This window comes from Egretta garzetta, unplaced genomic scaffold, assembly GCF_000687185.1.
Source record: "Egretta garzetta isolate BGI_Z169 unplaced genomic scaffold, ASM68718v1 scaffold38, whole genome shotgun sequence".
Classification (NCBI taxonomy): Eukaryota; Metazoa; Chordata; class Aves; order Pelecaniformes; family Ardeidae; genus Egretta; species Egretta garzetta.
Genome location: NW_009260667.1, coordinates 3,295,844 through 3,318,107, shown reverse-complemented (window position 1 = coordinate 3,318,107; position 22,264 = coordinate 3,295,844). Strand labels below are relative to the sequence as shown.

At 38.3% G+C, this 22,264-nt stretch overlaps 1 protein-coding gene across 1 annotated transcript; it reads right to left on the bottom strand.

Annotated features, from left to right (window-relative positions):
* Positions 1 to 749: 749 nt before the first annotated feature.
* CEP83 (centrosomal protein 83) lies at positions 750 to 21,605 on the bottom strand. The gene is made up of 15 exons (XM_035901073.1): positions 21,350 to 21,605; positions 20,850 to 21,000; positions 19,628 to 19,720; positions 19,202 to 19,333; positions 15,811 to 16,062; positions 14,395 to 14,526; positions 10,770 to 10,884; positions 9,158 to 9,302; positions 8,873 to 9,022; positions 8,132 to 8,207; positions 6,856 to 7,013; positions 4,136 to 4,265; positions 3,177 to 3,280; positions 2,233 to 2,413; positions 750 to 1,501 (listed from the first exon to the last, which is right to left on the bottom strand). Exons 1-15 carry the CDS (start codon positions 21,496 to 21,498, stop codon positions 1,316 to 1,318), a joined length of 2,154 nt encoding a protein of 717 aa, XP_035756966.1. The 5' UTR covers positions 21,499 to 21,605; the 3' UTR covers positions 750 to 1,315.
* Positions 21,606 to 22,264: the final 659 nt, after the last annotated feature.

Here is a 22,264-nt window from a genome sequence, read left to right as displayed (position 1 = left end):
GCCCCAGGGGGCCTGGGAAGGGAGCCCACCGCCCAGTAGCTGGCCCTCAGTCGTCCTCCCCTCTTACCCTGCTTCCACCCTCGAGGCTTCCTGCCCCCGGCCCCAGCTGAAAGCCCGGCTGGAGGCCGCATAAGCGGGGAGCCCCCGGCCAGAGCCAGCCCTTCGCAGCCACCAGACCCAGGCAAAGCTCGGTGGACCTTACCTTGGGCAGGCGCGGCTTCTGCTGCTCCTGGCCCTTCCCCAGGGAAGCGCAGTGCGATCCCAACTCACCCAGCGTATGGGAAACCAAAAATGCAGCCTCTGGAGAGAAAAGTTGCATCAGTGACGATGTCACCGTGCGCAAGGTAGTTACTCAGTTGTCTAGCACCACAGTCTAATTACAACACCGAATACGCTATAAAAAGAAATTGCGCTGGGTAGCTCTCTGTCTCATACTGTCGCTGCAGTATTTTGGAAAAAAACAAACACACACACACCAGGTAAAATTATTCCTACGCTTCCAAGAAAGTTTTCACTATTGAGTCAAAAAAATGAATTGATCCTTTACAAGTTTCTGTTACTAAATTGGTAATGGAGGGGAAACAAAAAAAAAAAAAAGTTTTAAGTAAATATATTCAACCTTGAATAAATAATTTTATTGTAGTTAAGTAAACAAATTACAGTACCAACAAATACAAACTTACATTTTCATAATGTGAAGGCAATTTGTTATACTTCCTCTCTACTACGTTCTATTAAAAAACCCGATTATTGCCTATTCCCGTTACAAAACACCCAAGGCACATCGCCAGGGGTAGCAAATAAAAGTTTTCAGCACTTTTTCCATTTAATTTAATTTCATCCTCTCTGTCTGCATGGGAACTTCCAAGTAAGGATTGCAGCATCGTTAACAATCAAAGCAGCAACCCCGCAAAACACCACACCGATGCCCTAACTTCTACATGGAAGGAGTAGGAAGATGTTACCAGGTTTCCAAAGGTTTATCCAAAATATTTGATTTTAATTTTTATTTTAAATGTCATCACAACCCAAACCTTGATACATGTCCTTTTAAAGTTTCGTGTGATGAGATTATTTCATATGTTTTGGCTTCCAAATAATTTTACATCCTTTACATAAAACCATTTAAAAAATGTAGTGAATCTTCCGGTGCTTTTGTTCGATAATTTATGCCAGTCTATCGAAAATAAACACAAAACTATGCGGAATATATTTTATGCTATTCAGGCACATACAAGCGCATTTTTGGCAAAATATTAAAAGCACGTCCAAAGAATAAGCTACCGAAGAGTAACAGCGTGGGGAGTTTGCAGATTCATTGGGAGCCCTCACTCTGCGCGTCGCCTTCCCCAGCCATCCTGTTTCTAGCCAAGTCCCTGTGAGCGCCCACCGTTAGGCGCTCTCTGGATGGTCCAAGGTCTTGCAGCTGTTTTCTCTGGGTGGTTTCCAGTTCTTCCAACCGCTTGCGAAGCAGGGAAAGCTCTCTCTGATGCTGTTCCTCCTTGAAACTTAAAAAAAAAAAAAAAAAAAAAAAAAAAGGCTCTATTACATTTGTCACACTTAGAAGGGACCAAAATGAGCAATAATTTCATTTTCTTTGATTAACTATTTCAAAATAAAAATTGTGAAGTCCAAAATGCCCTTATTTGTTACATATGACTCCTCAATGTTTTGTGGGTATTGTTCTGACATTTCACAATGATGTTCATCGTCTTGCATCAGCACGAAATACGCGTGCAGGCGTTCCTCCCCTCAGAGGAAGAGGCACGCAGACCAGAGGTCTCGGTTACCACGAATCTGTAAAGTCAGCCTGGTCAACCTCAGCCGGAGAGATTTTCACCCTCAGCAGCTCATCAGAGCAAGTAAAACTCTTTTAACCACACAAGAAATCGAGAGCAGCAATACTGCTTTTTAATAACGAAACCACATTGCAAGAACACCATTATGATGTTCCTAGCCCAGAAGGAGCCATTTGAAGCCTCTCAGGAGAGGGGCAAAGTACGGAGAACCAGGTTAAAACTGCCCGCTTGCTATATTCTGTAACGTATCATTCGTCTTTCAAGAAGTCCCTCCCATTGCAAGGAAGGGAACGTCACTAGAAGATTCCTCAGAGTTCCCTTCCTCTCTTCAAAGATCAAACACTCCTTCCTTAAGGCTAAGGTCTGTGATGAAGGACTGTGCCAGTTACCCTCTTTTGCTGTATTATTTTCACAAATCGTAATACATCACCACCTGCAGAAGGGGGAAGGACACTTCAGGCCTGGGAGGCACGGCAGATGATGACACTGTACTGACTGGATTGAGCGACGGCATGTTAGGATTCAGAATTAAACTCCGGAATTCATTGTGCCTACGCTGCAGGTCCTTCAGTCTCTTCTGGAGGCGTGCATATTCCTCATAGGAAACGTTCTGCCTAGGAAATAAGAGGTTTCTTACTGCTCAAAATCCTTATTGTCCCAACACAGCAGCGTACTTCTCCACAAGTAGTCTGCTGCTTATTATGCCTACGAAGGAAAACTACATACCAGGAAGACTGGAAGGTGGGAGAGCTGTGTATATTCTTCTGCCTAAATGTCTACCTGAAAGTCCCTCTACACATTAAGCTCTCTGCTGTGTTACAGATTAGAATTTACATGGAATAAATTAAGCTTTTAATAGCATTCACAGTAGTGAGCCACAGGAACCACATTAAATTAATTATTCGAATCAAACCCTCCATAGGTACTCAATGAAGAGAAAAAAAAAAATAGGAGTTTGTCTTTCAAAGAGGATGCTAAGTCTGTTTCTCCTGCAATTCTCCAAAGTCTTTTGTTTTCATCTCCCATTTATTTTTCATATGCTGTACTTTTAACACTGCTTCACTGCCACACCTCCTTTTTTTTTTTTTTTTTTTTTTTTTTTTTAAACACACTTCCTTCTTTTGAAGGGATTCCTGCAACGGCGTTACCAGCTATCTTTCCTCCATTTCTTCCTGAAGAGACAGCCCTGCGGTTGTCTCAGAAACTCTTAGCTGTCCATCCTAAATGGACTCCCTTCAAAGAATTCTACTGCTGAAAATGTCATTAGATTGGACTCCAGTTACTGAACTGTCACCTGTCTTCAAAATCACTTCACGTGTGTAAGTCCTGTCTTGGTATGTATCGTTTTTCAAGCCAAGAAAAAGCAAAGTTTATTACCTATTTAGCACCTGATTTTCTTTTTCCAGCTCTTCTATCTTGGCTTCCAGAAGTTCTAGCTTCTCTTGCATCCTCCGTTGTTTATTATCAGTGAGAGTCTTTCTCTGTCAAACAGACATTTCAAACAGAGCTGGGTAATGCCTTGATAGACTCGATCCTGTAAAAATTAAATCTACATTGCGTAGGGTTTCAAAGCTGCGACAGTTTTTAGGATTTTCCTTCCTTAAGAAGAAGTTTGAAGGTTCTGAATCCCATGATGGGAACCAAGAGAGATGGGAAGTGATCCACAGCTGCGACTGAAAGACGCACAGCTGTCAGTCACTCGCTGGTCAGTGCCTCGTGCTACTAACAAACACTAACTGTATTTGAGAGGTACAAAATTCATTCTTTAAATGACCACATATAAATAAGTATAAACATGGCCCCCAAAAAAGTAGGTTTTTGGTTTTTTGCTCATGTTGACCTCAACTTTTAACAATCTTAAAAGCTACTGGTAGGTTTCATAACCTGTATATGCCCAATGTATAAAGCTGCCAATTAAGCTTGAGCTTTTATAAATATTTAATCAGCTTTTCCTTTCAAGTTATTTCATAAAAAGCAAGCTTAGGAGAAGATAGAAAATTTTAATATTCCATTAAGGAAAAGAAGAACATCATTTGTCTGGTATCCAAAACATTATCCTTACTAATCAAGGAGTCCACCTCTTAAATAACCATACACACACACACACAAAAAGCCGCACAAAATCTTTGATGGCATTATAACAGAGTTGTTGGCTGTAATATTCTTCTTCATATCACTTCAATCTATTTCTATGCTAATCTTGAAGAACCGATGCATTTTGTTACTATATTCAGCAGATTGCAAATAAACTCCTAATAATAAAACAATTCTAGCTGGCCAAAGGAAAGCTGAACTTTCCACAGGCTGGGTCATTCATAAAGGAAGAGTCAACGTGCCTTTTTCTGAGCGACAGCAGCTCGACATAGCTTGTTCTTCACTTGGTTGTATTTCTCTTCTAGCTCTGTAATGCGCTGGGTAAGCACGTGCTTCTCCTCCAGCCACTCTATTCGTTTGTATTCTAAAGTCCTTTGAAAAAATCAGGTAAAGGAGGTTATAGAGACAAAGCAGTGCATTCGATTAATGCCTCAAGGCTCTTAAAATAGAAGCATCTTTTCACAGCTCCTACCTTTATATACTCGAAGCATCTGATTTAAATTTGATTGTGCCTAAGAGTCACCAAAATTGAACCTGTGCATTAACATCATCCTAGGTTTTGTTCAACTATGAGGTCAATTTTGAAAACTGATTCCAATAAGCCAGTTAACTGCAGGAAAAATTTAAATTTAGATCAAATAATCACACTGGAACACAATGGTAGACACCTATGCAACATCAGTTGTCAGAGGAGCTGACAACTGCCTGCTCTGTTTGGGAGGTAAGGTGTAAGAGAATAGATTGCTGCCCTGTGCGGTCTCCTCCGCCTTAGTAACAGCGAAGTACAGGTTTCACTGGTGTGTGCTCCCGACCAGAACAAACGCCAACACAACAGGAAGCTCCCACTGATACAGTTCCTAGACAACATTCCAGCTGAGCATACACCACCACCAACATACGTTATCTGTTTAAGCCTTTGCATGGTTAAAACACACTAAAATTAGGCTGCGTTCTCTAGCAGCGGATAGAAAAGGAGCCAGTTTCTTCCTGCGGCCTTGTTTGTTTGGGCTATCCGCATTGTGGTCAAAGTAGAGGAGAACCAACTGCATATTTAACAACATTACTCTACAAAAACCAAATGGTGAGACTCTGTGCAGCAGTTTGTAAAAAATGCAGTCCAAGGCTTGGCATCAGTGCACCCATACCGCTCCAGTCCTGGGCTGATGCAGCTTCCCTACAGGGAATGAATCTCCATAAATTCCTCACCCAACAGCCTGTCCCTTCCCCACAGCAGAAGCGTTAGGAGTTGTCCACTCTCATAGCAGAACCAGGATCCTGGCCCACTTGGTACCCATCACAGTTCTTTTAGTAGACCCAGTGTGGTTTGTACCTTGCTGTTGACTGTAAATAACTACTACTACCCAGGAACCAAAGAGCTTTCTTGAAAAGCACTGCTTAGCAGTGAAAGAATTTCAGCTGAGACGGTGCTTAAAAATGCCATGAGTTTGTTGGGTTTTTTTAAATGCCACTAACGCTGTTCCTGAAATGCTTAACAAGTGCCTGTCTGAGCTCATCTCTGATCTGTATCAGTCTCATAGTTTGCCTTCAGCCCTTTTTCTCATCTCAAATTTTCATTTCCAAACCTAAGATTGACACAGCCAGGCAGGCAGCTACTTTGCCTACTTACGGCTCAACTGGCATTATTATATTTATCTGAAACTTTTTATCTCGGGCTTTCTTATCTTTTGGTCCTTACGTCACTTCCTCTTTAAGCCAAGTTGCTTTGGTGCAACTTAACTCTTGGAGTTCAAGCTTGTAAGAACTACTGAACTGAGGAAGGAAGTCCAAACACCCACAGAGTCAGAAAAAGAATGGAAACACGTCCCAGAGCTCCCAGGGTAACAGTAGGACAGGCTTGGAGGGCTTACATGTAGGCTGCAAAGCTGCCTAACTTCTGCAGTATCAGCCTTGGTGCATCGCCCGTTATCTACATACTTACACAACAATCTCTGAGGACTGCCAAGATCCTTCCACTGTCTTCCCAGGAAAACCTACTCTTAACTGGTCTATGGACCACAAATACATAAGTGACCCTGACAGTCCCACTCAAATAACAGTGACAATCTCACTCAAAATAGGAATAAACCTTCCTAAAGTAAACACCCGAAGTATTTAACGTGCTACTGACAACTGATGCAGTCCTAATGCAATAATTTCTTCAAATGTTAAACTGAAAAGCAGTACTCAAACTAATGACAAAGCAACAAATGCAGTACCAATTTGTAGCAAAGTTAAAAAAATGCCACATTATACCTCTTGGAAGTTTTCTATTTAATCCAGGATGCTGACTTTTTTAAAAACCCACAACATTCATCCAGTAAGAATTAGACATGTATTTGTTTATTAGTCTGAAATGGCTACCTAATATTTCCTAGACTGATAAATTAATCTTTAAATTCTAGGAAAGTGTTCATTACTGTATGGGCTCTGAACAAGGTTGGGTTTCCTTCAGCATTTATTACCATATTTTGATTGTATGTGGTCAAGCTCATGCAAAAAAGGAAAGTGATTATTTTTAATTTTGATGAGAGGAACTAGAAGATATCCAATAAGCTTTTTTTTTGCCTCATATGAGCTCAAAGGATCTAGTGGGAAGGGAAAAAAATTATATCCACATATACAGACTGGGTCCCTGAAACCTTCTCAAAGCTTAAACACTCTTAAAAGAACTGTGTGTGAAACTCTGGATCCACTTCAATATAAATAGGATCTAATTTTATAAAAAAAAAAAATGTGTATTTCACTAGTCAAGAACTGTAACAGACATGAACGGAAACAAACTCCTATTTTTGAAGTTACCACAAGCATAACAGAAGGTATAGCCATTTTTTACAGTTGTCCAACATTTCCTGTCCATTTTTAATTTCAGACTTTATTCAAATCTACAATCGACAGTAATTAATCCATGAGAAAGGAATACAAGCAATATAAAAAGTAAAGCCAAAAAGAAGAAAAAAATTACTTCTCTGTTTCCAGCTGAGCTTTTTCTGCCTGAGTCCTTGCATGTTGACATTCTTGTTTCAATCTTTCTATTATTTCCTTCAGCTTCTGATTAGACTCCAGTAAATCATTTTCTGATTGAGAAAGTGAGGCAAGTTGGAGTTGCATGTCGTGCATTTGCTATAAAGAAATGAATTTTTTCCATTTGAGAAGGTATGCAAATAACGAAACCAGTTTTGAAATACTGAGACAGAGCAAAATGCAGACACCACCTGGCTTTTCGTAAGCCTTTCTTTACTCCGTTCCTTTACTCCTTACTCAACAGCTTCTCCAGAAGCTTTACAGTACACATCACTACTAGACAAGGAAGGTCATCTATTGTAGTTAAAATGAAAAAGAGAAAGGGAGGCAGGAGTCTTCAGTCGTCGATGTCCCCCAGAACTTAAGAAATCTGACATCAAGCCCCAGGGCTGAACAAGAACTAGAGCACCACACAATGTTTAGTAGGTGAGCTGTGGAGCTACCCAGACTCTTCCCTCTCACAATGCACTACAGCCCGCAGTTGCTGTACCAACCAGTTCACAAAAACAAGCGAGCATAGGGTCTGAAAAGCCCAACCTCTGCAGCCAGCAGCACGTGGAAAGGCCAATTTCCCTTTCCTTTTCCTCTCCCCACACGCACACTCACATATCCCACTTCCCAATTTCTGGAGGAAAACCAAATATTGCCTCAAACTTCAAGAGCGCACAGCTTGCAGACTACTTGGATGCACCACTATGTTCTTACCTACTAAATATAACATTGTGGGCGAGCAGGAGTTAAAAGAATTGGGTTTTATTTTCAACACTGCCATCAATTCACTCTGCAATAGAAATATACCTCTCTACACTAGTTTATTCATTTATGAAACGTCTGTTAAGCACTTGAAGAACCTCAGATGAGAGATGCAGTGTAAATGCAAAGCATTACCTAGAAACAATTTATAAGTCTCCATGGAAACTGAATCTCCAGTTAAATAGTGCATAACCGTATTCAATATACCAGTCTATAAACCTTCAGCTTTGAAATCCTTGGTACCCGCCATACGCATGAAGCAAAAAGCTGTAATCCATCTATAAAGATCCAGGAAAGCATGACTGATTTCTGAACACTTTCACTTTTAAATATCTGTTGTATGCATTTTGTCACTTTGGAAAAAAAGAGCCTTAAAATTCAATGGAATCTTCAAACACTGGACATGGTAACTGCAGGAAAGACTGTATTTCTCTACATAGCATTACAACGCAATAAAACCGTACCTGCTTCAGATCAGCACTTTCACGTTTCTTTTCTTCCAGCTCCTCTGTCTGAATAGCTTGCTGTTGAATTTTTAATCTAAAATTGTATAAGACAATCTTATTTTTATCTAATTAAAATATAGATTTTAGAAGTTAGGACAAATCAGTCTGACAATAAAATATATTGCATAATTTGAAAGGGTGATAAATATTTAACTAAACAATGATTAAAAATAGATTTTTATTGATTATTACAATGCATCTGGGAGTAAGAAATACATGGATTTGTTTGCTTTTGGAGTATGACTTTTGTTCATTTTATCATACTGACCTTCATACAAATACTATAGTAAAACAACTTCACTGACAACTACAACAACCAGCTCGAAGAGATATTGTACTAGGGTCCCAGTTTGCCAGTTGCTGATATGATGCCATCATGGAAAGAGAAATGGTTTACTCTAACACTGGGGCTACACCAGCAGCAAGTATGGGCCCCATTTTAACAAACATGAGTATTTGCAAAACTATGTCCAAAAACGTTCATTAAAATGATATCATTTTTAAAGGTTTGGATGAAAAATGTTATTTTTTGTAAACAGCACACTTTTAATTCTGCCCTTTATTTACACAGTGCAAAAGATAATTTTGTTTAATTTACCATAACGAATATGAATAGTAAACTTTTATACTAACTACTGTAAAGAAATTAGGGGGGGAAAAAACGAGAAATTTGTGTTAAGGTTAGAAAAGCCACACTACCGCAAACGCTGAAGTTCCTTTTTGCTAGACTCTTCTGCCATCTGTACAACACGTAGTTTCTCTTCATACTGATCCTTTTCAGATTGTCTCCAAGTATCTTGTTCCAATTTCATCTTCTCTAGATCAGCTACTCTGTTCTCGAGTTCTAACCTAAGACATTATTCAACATGCAGACACGAATCACAAAAAAATGCCACAAGTGTTTAGTTATTAAGAATGACATTTTTTTTAAAGTTACTCAAAACAGTCCTCTTTAGAAGTTGAGCAGTAAATCAACGAACATACTTTTCATCCTGTAAGGCTGCAATTTTTTCAAAAACTTCCTCTTTGGCAGCTTGCACTTTACGAATTAGCTCCCGATCCTTTTCTACTAAAAGCACCTTATGACGTTCAACAGCTGCCTTAAGAATTTCCTTGTCTGACAGCAATCCTGCATTATACATTAAAAAAAGTTAAAATGTCATTACTGATATCAACCTGATGAAATCCAGTATTAAAATAACTTTATAAATTGATAAAAGGGAGCTAAAAAAAAAAAATCACAATTCACATGATAGAATGAATGGGAAAAAAACCCAAGAAAACCAGAAGAGACGTGGCCTTTCTTAGTATAACAGCAACACTTCAAAAACTTTTGAAGGGTAACCGTTACACTGGAATCTCTGTCTACAGGGTGTATTAACATACAAAAGTAATTAAACAGTTGATATTATTACATATTTAAACTCTAAAGCAATTTCTGATAAGCAGTTGTTTCTGGTTTTTTATAAAATAGTGCTCCACGATAGCTACAAAAAGTCAAGCAAGAAGGTTTGTTATTTTCTTTTTACGGAAAAGATTATGGTAAAAAGCAGTAACCGGTTACTAGTGAAATTATAGTAACCTGGCCACAACAAATCTCACATTTTAATCCACTCATATCACCAAATGAGGCAATCTGAAAATTATGACTCTTTAGGCAGGGACAAAAGATGCAAATTAAAAATCTGTGACCGAGACACCTGTGTTCACTGGCAAATAAGCCAACACGCTATAACAATGACTCCTGGTTATTTAGCTAATTCAGTGATGCAAACTGGATTCCACAGCAAGTTCAGGTTAGCTTACATCTTGTCTGTATCTAGCTTCCTATTTCATAGGGTCCAACATTTTTAGTTCACAATATACTGTAAATGCATTGTCGATACAGAAAAGACCACTTTTAAGTTGCTCTTAGAGAACTTAATATTGGAGCAAGTGAACAGAAACAACTATTGCAGGAAGACAAAGGTACTATTTTGGGGCTATGGCAAACTGGTGAGGACAGTCTACTTAAAAGCTGTGTAGTGATTTAAATCATTAGCACATAACCAGTACTAGAAAGCTTTGGCCTTTTCACTCTAGAAAGCTATTTCAAGTTGCCTACATACTCAGCTGTATTAGGTAGCTTAGAAGATTGCCTATTTTCTTCAAAGAATAAGCTCAAAATTGTATTTTGTTTCACATGGCAGCCTTACCCAGTTATTATCAATTCCACGGACAGAGAATTAGAAAACAAGGCAACCACTGAAGCCCTATGGTACGTTAAGGTTTCAAGCAGCGTGAAAGACTAGAATTTGGCAATAATAGAAAAAAAAAACCCACCATATGAAGCACATGATTCGAATCAGATTATGCTCAAATTGTGTCACAAATTCACTACTTTACATAAACGCAAAATCGTTGTCTAACTGTTCTTAACCTAGCAGACCAAGTGAAACAATATAGTTATTTCAGACACAAAATGAATTGTCAGATCCACGACCTAGACCAGAAGTAGAAGGTGAAGGCTGCTGGGGAATGTTTGGAGGGAAAATAATTGTAGTATTCTAACTAGAAGCTACAAAAGAAATCATTAGAATTTAATTGCACATTTTACCATCCATTTCACTTTGAATCTTGTTTCTCTCTCTTTCTACCTCACTCTTTGTTCTTGCTGCCTCCAGTTTGACATTTGTTACTTCCAGTTTATGTGAATGTTTAAGTTCTTCTACCTATGAATTAGGAAAAAAAACCCAACAAATCAACTAAAATAAATATATATATTCGCAGCTTTACTGTAAGTTTTTCATGTGATACTTTGCTAACAAGAAAATCTGCCAAATAATCATGGACTGCACTTATTTTAAACATACCTTAAATATTTTTTTCATCCACTGCTTTCCTGAAGCCCATTGAGAATATCCAGTCTTGTAGATGATTTTTAATGGTGATTATATAGATACCGTAACACTAAAGCTATTGACGTGATCCAATTCCCCAAATCATAATCAGTGCTATTACAGGTTTTTATCAATTCCTCAAGTCACACACTGAAGATTACTGAATGAGCTGCCAGTCATCTTGAAATGCAAGTTTTATATGTTCCTTGTGCTCAAACACAACATATATTCCAGGAACCCGGCTGTCTGACTATTGACATGTATTTAATCTCTAACCAGCCAGTTATTACAAGCTGCAGTGTAGAAAAGTTACTCTCTTTATGAAGCCTTGATGATATATGCACAGATCTGCAGGACTGCCTGTGAAAACTTGGTTTCTGAGTAAATACTATACATTCTAGAAGCCAGGCTCCAAATATTGGGGTATTTCTTAAAGGACTACTCATTGGAAATATCTTGCTATAACACTGATCCAAATTGCATAAGACCCCGATGCATTGCTAACTCAAGCATTAGCATGTCAGTTTACGCATACTTCACTTCTGACTAAAGATCCCTCAGAGTCAAGCTAAAATAAAATTAAATTTAATCTCCCCAAGTAAAACAAGCAGTTTGCAGGTATGCAAACCCAGATTATCAATTACTCCTCCAAGTAATTTTAAATAGTGTGAAAAGCACATGTCACTGTTATTTTGAGAAGTATATTCATAAACGCAGGATAGCTTTAAGTTAACAGAGAGCTCAGTTTATATTTCCAATATAACTACTTACAGTTCCCCTGACCTCCTGGAGTGCTACACTACTTCCTCAAAATCCAGGTCTTCATAATTTTAAAGTGCATTTTAAATCAAATGCATCTCTACAACTGTGACATACACATCAAATGGCCTCATAAAAGCAGGAGCTTTAAGAACATCAAATCAAAGACAATTACTGCTTGCATGGAAACTTTCTATAGTTTAGGCATTTGTACACAGTAATTACACGGTCAATGAGAATTAAATATCTAGAGGAAAGCACTTATAATGAAAATCCATTCACAATGACAAATGTAATTACAACCTGCTAGGATATACAAGTGGCAAAAGGTTAAGAATGACATAGTAGCTTATTAAGTAACTACACGGTGGATTTGGTTGCTTAAATACTAAGTTGAGAACATTTCGGGCAACTTGCAAAGATTTAAGGTGGCTTTTTTAAGGCACAAAATCCAGAAGACACATGCGTGCACCTGTGCTCAGGAACAAGCTTGAGTGGGTGCAGAAGGGGGTGGAGGTTAGTATGGAAATTAGTTTCTACTTTTCTCCCTTCAAGAAACACCGCTGAACATTTTAATTTTCTCCTATTTCTGGAGGTGAGCAGAGAACACCAGTCGATACAAAACGTAAGGACTGTAACAACCTGCTGTATATTCCAATAGACAATTGATTAAAAAATGTTTAACAGAATTTTCCCCCTCATTTATTACTCGTGTGAGACAAGTATGACACATTGTATAAAGAGGCTTTAAATACTGGTATAGGTATATCCTATTTTTACAGTAAATTAGAATTTTTTTGGGTTAAGGACGAAAATGAAATACTTCACACATAAATGTGCACTGTAAAGCCCATTTTGAATTAAATCTGAGATTTCTGAAGAACAACTATGGTAAAAGTTAAAGTTTTCTTCGTAATCTTTCTTGAGGCATATTATGACAATATTAACTTCTGTACCCATACAAAGCGCATGTCAGTGTTATTTTGGAAAGTATATTCAGAAACACAGGATACCTTTAAGTCAACAGAGAGCTTAAATTAATTTTGCATTCAGCTAGATATGCAAGACCAAAGTTACTGGCTTTACAGTTAGTTCTGAACTAACTAAAGCCTCTCCAGAAAGGTAACACGACACTGGGGATTAAATTTGCTACCAGGAATGACAGATGCGATAAAAATTCATTATCCAGTATTCTCTCCAGAAAGGAGGGAATAAGGGGCAGTAAAAAGCTAATATTTATCCAAGTAACTATTTCATTCGGACTAGTATCCTGACTCAAATTTACATTAAGGAATGTAAGTATTCTGCAACATTTGAAGGTAAATTGGTTTACTAATGTTTCATTTTTCTCATTTATTCAAATAATCACATACGAAACTGCATAAAGCATCTGTCTTTAAGTTGTGAAGCTGAGGAGTCACTGCATCCAGACAAAACTCTGAATCTGGCATCCATACTAACCTAATTATGCTGAAATACTAAACAGTAATATCAAGTTTCTCAAGCACTTTCAGGTTTTTCCTAAACTTGAAGCCTTCTGATCTTTTTTTTCTTACGTATTTTTCTAGAAATGTCTCTAAGATCTCAAAAAGAAAAAAAACAAACATACAAACAGAACAAAACCTCTAAGATCTGGTGCCAACCCAGCAACTGAGATACACAACAGGTTGCAAGACAATGATCTACTTAAAATGATACAATGCAGTGCTGTACAGAAATGTTTCTGTACAAGGTATGCTGGCATTGGTCCGAGAAGAGCGCTATGCTAATGTGACTATCCTGCTTCTAATATACCCTAAATCTCCACAGGTGATTCCAATGCAGTTTTCTTCCTGTAGCTAACACAGCCCATCCAGAGGATACTTTTTAAGATCTCCAGAAGCCATAGCTCCATGAAAAAAAAAAAAAAAAAAAGAAAAAAAAAATCAATTTAAAGCTCTATTGCGCTTTACATGCTTTATGAAAAAGTAATGCTTGTTTCCATGAAATAAGGCTGGCTATTTTCATGAGTACTAAAAACATGAATATAAAGACACCTCTTCAAACCCTGTTCTGTCTAGAAAAAAGATACAGAAAATTAAATAAAAAGAGCATAACCTCAATCTTTAGAGATACTTTCAGGGATGACGTTTTTCCTGTAAAGTCACATGTTAATAGAATCATAGAACGTTTCGGGTTGGAAGGGACCCCTAGAGGTCATCTGGTCCAACCCCCCTGCAGTGAGCAGGGACACTGCTAACTAGATCAGATTGCTCAGAGCCCCATCCAACCTGGCCTTGAATGTTTCCAGGGATGGGGCCTCCACTACCTCTCTGGGCAACCCGTTCCAGTGTTTCACTACCCTCACTGTAAAGAATTTCTTCCTTATATCCAGTCTAAACCTACCCTCTTTTAGTTTAAAACCATTACCCCTTGTCCTGTATATGTTCTATATCTTCCAAATGAAACTGGGAAAAAAATTCCAAACCTACATTAAGTCACAGCAGAAGGCAGTTACTTTATTCTTAATGTAAAATATAAACAGAAAAACTTAAACATAACAGGACATGAAAAATGCTTTTCAGATACCATGAAAGCACTTACTTTAGCAGCTAAGGAACTGACTTCTCGTTCAGATTTGTGAAGTTTGCTAGTTAAGAGAATGTTTTGCTCATGACTCATCCGCAGTTCTTTCTCAATTCGATCAATCTGTAGTTCAGCAGACTTCTTTTCTGCCTTAAATAAAGGAGGTATTTGTAAGATTTTTGAACCAGGCCTGTCTCTTGCTATTCACTTGAAAGGTTCAATTGATCTGGGCTTTCAGATATTCCTGACTTTATATTATATAATAATATAAATATATAAATATTAATCTTTGCTTAACAATATGCTCCAATACAACAGTCTTGAATTTTACTCAAAAGTCACAAAGTTTTTTACTAACACTGCCTGCACTGAATCACACACATTTTCAATCCTATTTCACAAGAGGCAGAAGTAATCTGACTTGGTTAGGAGACAGCAGGTATTCCTACCAGTAAATTCCTGGGCTGTAAACACCAGTAAGACTATAAGTGGTGCTCAAACAGATATAATATGTTGGCCTATGCAGTTATACTAACTGAAGAATTAACATCATGGAGAGGAAATAAAATGCAATTACTGTATTATAGGCTCAAGACCCCGAGCTTTATTAAGTATCAAAAATGTAATCTAACCTACTATTTCACCTTCCTTTTTCCGAGCGGGCCTATTTCCAAAAGGACTTTTTTTTCTAAGTTTTCTAAATTAAGAACATTAAAGCACTTTTTAAAGTTGTGATCAGAGCATTTTGTAACAAAGGTATACAGCACTGATAACAGTAAAAAGGAAACTGAGCCATCTATCTGCATGCTGCAACTGTGCAGGAAATCTACATGGAAGGACTAGGGAGACAGCAAGAACTGACAGCGGGACTGAAGACCACAGATGAGGAATGCAGTGGAACCCTGGGAAACATACAACAGGCCAGAAATACCAACCGTTCTTTAAGGGAGAGTGACAGCCAAGAACTAAACAACTGCAGTAACGTGTTGGAGAAAGGAGAGACATAGGTAGGCAAGAAAGAAAATGACACACGAGGAAAGGATTAAAGAAATAGAGAGGATCATATGACATTTTTGGAAAGAATAAAAAATTTACTGTAGCAGATTATTAACATATTGTCATCAGTTTCTAACTCCAGCTGAGTGACAAGTGACATGTGCATCTTGCTGACTGCAAACATGGATCACATTCGCGTGTTTGGAAAGGAACATGATTCAACAGAATCTCTCAGTTGAACTCCCCACCTTTCCAAAGTTGAATTGGCAGTAGATGACTCCCAATGTACTTAATATTTGTTTTTACATCTGAAATGTACAAATTCAAATTGTGGAGTCAATGGCAAAATTATCATTGGCTTTGGTGACAGTTCTATCAGGCCAAGCGTTATTCTCACTACACTCTACAAGGAAGCAAAATTTAAAAAAAGAATCTTACCTCTAGAGACCTTGTCATAGCCTGCATCTCAGCTAACTGTCGTACTTGTACTCTTTGAACATTTTCTGCTTGCACACCACAATTGTCTCTTTCTGCTCTTAGTTCTGCTACTTCTGCTTCTAAGCCTTTTAATTTCTGATACAGTTGTGCCTTTTCTCTAGAGAGTGCCTCCACACGTTTACTGTCCCTCGTGGGATCAACGCTAAGCAGCTGATTATGGAGTTCTTCTTTATCTTTATCCAGCCTTGCAATCTGATATTTGTTAATCAGAAAAAGAAAAGCTTTTACATGGGTTAGGTGTCAGGCAGCAACAAACACAGCAGTTGACAATTCAGGAAAGAGCAGCAGTGTGCATTTAAAATATTAAGAAGTTACATTCACATTTATTTTCTTTCTTAGAGTAAGAAAATCAACAGACCCATTCTTCAATGCCTTTTTTGCTTCAGTTTTCACTGATAAGGCTTGTCCTCGAGCCTCAGATGTCCCTGAACCCCCTAGAAATCTGTGGGAATAAAGCAGTAGCCAGAGCAGAGGAAGAAAATGTTAGGGATCATTTAATCCACTGGACACACACAAGTCCTTGGAATGGATCCAAGCATTTTGAAGGAGCTCACAGGTATCATCACAAGGCTAGTCTCATCTTTGAAAAGTCATGGTGATCAGAGAAGGTTCCTGATAACTGGGAAGAGACAGACAGCACACCCATCATCAAGAAGAATAAAAGGGTCAAGAAGAAGGATCCAGATAACTACAGGACAGTCGGCTTCGCATCAGTCTCTGTGAAGGTTATGAAGCAAAACCTCTTAAACGTTTCTAAACACATGAAAGACAAGGTGATGGAAAGCAGAGTTTACCAAGGGCAAATCATGCCTGACCTACCGCTCTGCTTTCTAGAACGAGGTGACTGGTGCTGCAGACAAGGGGAGAGCAGTGGATCTTGTATACCTTGATTTTAACAAGGTCCTTGATACAGTCTCATATAATCTTCTCTCTCACCAAACTGGTGAGGTACGGGCTGGAAAAGTGGATGAAGTGGGTGAAAAACTGGTTGGGCTGCCAGGCTCAAAGAGTGATGATCACTGGTGTAAAGCCCAGCCTACTGCCTGTAACTAGTGGGGTCTTTCTGAGATCAGTACAGGGTCCAATACTGACTGATGTCCTCGCTAGTTACCTAAATGGGATGGAGTACGCTTTCAGCAAGCTTGCAGGTGACACCAAACTGGGGAGGAATGGTCAACGTGCTGGAAAGCAGAACTGCTAATTAGAGGGATCTGTACTGGAATGGGCTGGCTGGAACCTCTTCAACAAGAGCAAGTCGTGCATCTGGGATGGAGTAATACAATGTGACAGTACAGGCTGGGGGCAACAGTCTGGGAAGCAGCTCCATGGAAAAGGATCTGGGGGTCCTAGTGGACAAGTAGTTGAACACTAGTGAGCAGAGTACCCCTGCAGCAAAGATGACCAACTGCATCCTGGCAGACTGGCAGAAGGATAGCTAGCAGATTCAGGGAAGTGATCCTTTGTCCCATTCCAGTGCTTGTAAGACTGCATCTGGAGATTATGTCCAGTACATGAAGAATAACAACAAACTGGAACAAGTCTAGTGGATGGCCACTAAGATGGTCAGGGGGTTCGGGAACATGACATATAAGGACAGGCTGAGAGAACAATGCCTCTTCAGCTTGGAGAAGAGGAGATGCATGGTGATGGGAAGAGAGCCAATGGACACAAGTTGAAACATGTGAAGTTCCAATTAGATATTAGGAAAAAAGTTTACCATGAAAATGGTTAAATACTGGTATAGTTTGCCTAAAAAGTTTGCAGAATCTCCATCCTCACAGATGTTCAAGACCCAACTGGATATTGGCCCTGAGCAACCCGATCTCATTACATTTCAATATTTTAAGCAGGATGTTAGACTAGAAGGATGTCTCTTCCAACTTATATTACACATTTTTTTTGCACAATTATATAACTGCAAAAGAACTCAAATCTGCTAGTAACTCAAGACAGACAGCATGATTGGGCCCTGTCAAGACAAAATAAAGCAAAAAAACCAAACCAAACTAAAACAAAAAACCTTTCTTTTACAAGGTAGTACAATAGGTACAAACTAATCTTGAGACTGTAACTAACACATTATAAATAAATAGATTCCTGTGTTTCAAAATTAGTTACGTGGACTGAATGTAATACTGGGGGCAAGAGAGTAAGAAAGTAAGGTATGTAAGAGTTCTCCTGATATTTGGAGACTAGTCCAAACTTTGATCCGCAGCAATGCAGAAGTTGCATCAGTGATCCCTACGGAGCAAAGCCAATTTCTGCAGCAAAAGCCCTCCAAATCCCTTTTATAAGGAAATGACATGCCCAAGCAATAATTTAAACATTAGGATAGTTTTGTAGCCTCCTTATGCTAAACGGCATGGAAGGTTAAAAAGGCTCTAAGAGAGAGAAACTAGATCACATTGCACTCTGGGCTCAAGGTAGTTTCATTCTCTGCAAGTGTGCTAATTAGCTGCAGGACTAGCACAAACTCAACAAGCCCACAAGAGAGGCAGGCTGTAAAGCAGCATGTGGGTTTAGCTCCGGGAAGGACAACTGTTCTGTTTTTAATGCATTGCATTTGCAAATTTGGATTGATTTTCAGAGTGATGATTGCTTTGATTTGTGTCTCATGTTTGGACTAATACATTCAAATCTGGCATCTTAGGATATACGCTCCCAGACAAATACTTAAATGAATATGCAAATGACATATGCAACACTCATTTACACTGCCGCATATATTTAAAACATAAATAAGCTGGCAATTTATTTAGCTACACTTTTGAAAGTCCAATTCTGAAAGAGAAAAATAATGAATGGTTTATTCAAGAGTTAATACAACTGAAATAAAGTTAGCAACGTGTTCAGTATCTTTTTGACCACCACTGTCATGATCCAACTTAGTTGCAAAAAGTACCCTTGTCTGGTATTAACAGTATCTTCTGCTGCCTTCTTCCTGGATTAGTTGCCACAGAAGTAATTCAAAATCTAAACTTACATCGGTGGCTCAGATAATTTATTAATTTCAGATTAGCATAATGTTTCAAATTCCATCACAAATGTGATTTAAAAAGCATTACGCAAAGCTACTGGCTGCCATTTATCAGGAGGCAAGTCTATTCTTACTTATAACAGCACAAATGATATTGCAACACATCACGGCACAAACCTACAGAGACAGCTTTAGGCTAAGTCATAAAAGTGTTTTGAGAACTAAGAGAACGGAAACAAACACTACATTATGAAATAGTGTCAAACTGACACCCCATCAAGTACCACCGTTTTCACAATGTTCAAGAAGCTTTGTCATCAGACACATTTTAAGCTACTGTAACATACTAGGTACCTCAGCCTCATATTTTATTTTCTTCTCTTCTAAAATACGTGCGTGTTCTTCCTTTTGATGTTCAAATTCTGATTTCAGAAAAGTATGTTCATAACGAAGTTTGTTATATTCTGCTCTGTATTTTTCCACTTCCTAAGTTAGACAAAAAAACCCAAAAACATCAGTCAGAGAGGTTTTCAGATTTATTTCCTTCAAATGTCCATGCAATGTTCCTATGATTTCACAAGCTATATTTGATGAACTGAATCCCTCTTTCTCCCTCTTCCAGGGTTTCAGCCTTCACTGCCTGGGGCAACAGTACCAGACAAAGAATGTCATACTTTGCTCCCCTTTCAGTTTTAATTTCCTAAGGCCTTAGGAACAACTACAAACTGGTGACCACTACTAAAGTCTAAATGAAATAGAATTTCAATACTTACTACTTACATTTTCTAGCTTCCGATAACGTTCTGTCATAGGAGATTCCAATTCCTGCTGTATTTGTGCTTTTAGCAGTTCTAATTTTTGAGGAGTTAGCACCTTAAGACAGAAAGGTATCATAAATAGTCATATTCATTTATTTATACTGTGATGGGACAAATAGCCAGGAATAAAGTATTTCAAATATTATTTTAGGAATCCTGATTAGTTTTTTATGGTTTTCTAAAGAATTTTCGGTAGTAGTTACAGAAGAAAAAAAAACATACTAGTGAACTAGAAATATTCTAGGAAGATAACAGAAGCATCTAAAATGTCAGTATTTACTGGCAGAAACAATATAAATGTCAAACTGAATTGCCAAGAGATTTATGTCCTTTGCGGGGGAGTGGAGGAAGGAAAAGTGGTCTCACACAAAAGAGAAAGAATTAGCGTTTGGAAAAACTTACTGTTTAAGTGAACCAACCCCAAAGAATCAAAAGGAGCAACACCAAACCAATTCCTTGTAAAACATATTAGGTATGTGTTCTCCAACAGATAACATGGGTACTGGTTTGAAACAAAACTAAGAATAGGAAAGATTCCCTGTCTTAAGCTCTGTGCCACATGGTATTTTGTTAAGCTTTCTTGGGTATGGTTAATACAGCAAACTACCTACCACCCTGAAGTCCCTGAAAACTAATTCCAGTTATAGTACCGAGGCACATATCCTCCACTTGGAGCTGGGATCCTTTGTTAGATGCTGTATTTGTTTCCAAAGAAGATGTCCTGCATTAGTTCAAGGAAACAAGCAGTTACAGAAAGTGTCATCCAAGTTATCTTAAAAGTTGGGGGGGTTGTTTGTTTTCATGTTTGTTTGTTTTTTAAGATGAAGAAAGCTGTCATCACAAAGAGAAACAAGTACCTATTTTTCCAGGCACTTATCCTAACAGGTTTAGGCATCAAAGTTATCCTCCAGGGCAGATGATTCTCCCCATAACAGGAGAGCACACACAGACAGAGACTGAGGGTCTTACTATTAACATAGCACACAACAACAGGATTTGGAAGATTCAGTTAAACAAGAAAACAATAAATTCAACCGATAGTCACTCTAGAGAAGAAACATTACGTGAGATATCTGAAATATATTCAAGCTAGCTATATATACATGTTACATAAACAGAAATATATGCATAGCCCTATTACAGGATTAAAATTCATGTTAAGTCCTGCCAGTAAATTATCTCACCTGCATCTTCAGTTTTTCCAGCTCTTGTGTTTTACCCAGCAATTCCTCTTGATATTCAGCAAGAAGAAACTGAAATTTGTCATGTTCTTCATGCTTTTCAACTAACAAGCGCTTCAGTTCATCTTGTGATTTTGTATATTCCTCCTGTAGTCTGCAAGATAAAACACACATTTATTTTATATTTACCCTCTAAAATTAGATCTTAAAGCTCAAAAAACTCACATGCAGAAGCAAGCATGCAAATACCAAGTTAGAACTAAGCTATTAATATCCTCTTCCTGTAATATACTGAAAAGTTATCCCATATTTACAAGCATAAAGTATTGCAAAAACATAATCTGAAATGTCTTAGTGTATTTTGAATTGTTTATTTTCTAATAAGAACAACGTTCAAATCTGTCCTTAAATACAGAAATAGCTAACACACAAATCACTTCCACTTAACATTTAGCTTCACCTTTTAACAGGTCAAAGGAAGAAACCTGTTTAAGTTAGTGTACCTTAGATGTTCTGCCTTTATAGTTTGATAATTTGCTTTATGGTGCTCACATCGCATTTTTTCATCAATCAGAAGCTTTTGTAATTCTTGTGCATTAGCCGTATCCCCGTTTCCAACCACAGGAGGAAGGAGACTGCCCAAAGCATCCATTTTATGATGACTGTTCACAATGAGTACGGAGAAGACAAAATAAAAATTAACTGCTAACTAATTTACAATGCCATCCACTTTTTCTGCTGACATCCCAGAAGATCGAGTCACCTGAACAAACACAAGGACATGTAATTAGCAATCAAGTACATTCACAGTTCAAATATTTCACACTCTACTTTTGCTTTCAGCATAGAAGAACCCTGGCTCTCCTGTAAGTCATGTTAGAAACCTCTACTGAAAGGGCAACACTCTTCTGTGTTCATTCTGGCTGCCCCGAAAAATAATAGCCCTTCCAGGGGCAAAGAAGAAACTTAAACACGGAGATTATTTGAGTCAATACAAAATAAGCAGAAGCACTTCTATCTGACAGATTACATGGAATGTTATTTTTACTTAGTGCTGTACACTGAGAATCAAACTATGATGCTAGTAATGCCCTAATTATGCCTTGTTAACCAGAGGCCACAGACATCAGGCACATACAGCTTTTACTCCTACTTATCACAGTCAGTCACACTAGCCTAACAAGTTGTACTAGTCAATACACCATCACTTCAGCTGGAAGAAGAGCAGATAATTCTCACTGTTGAATTCCTATCAAGCCCTCTCTGGAGAAGAGTTAAGGTTTCATGGGCAGTCTGGAAGATACCTGCCCGAAGTTCAGCCCTGAAGTGTATCACCGACACATATCACTTCCTCATTTTCAAAGTTTATCTCGTGGTTTCTTGTGACCTTTCCAAAAAGAGTTTTGCAAAATGTGACA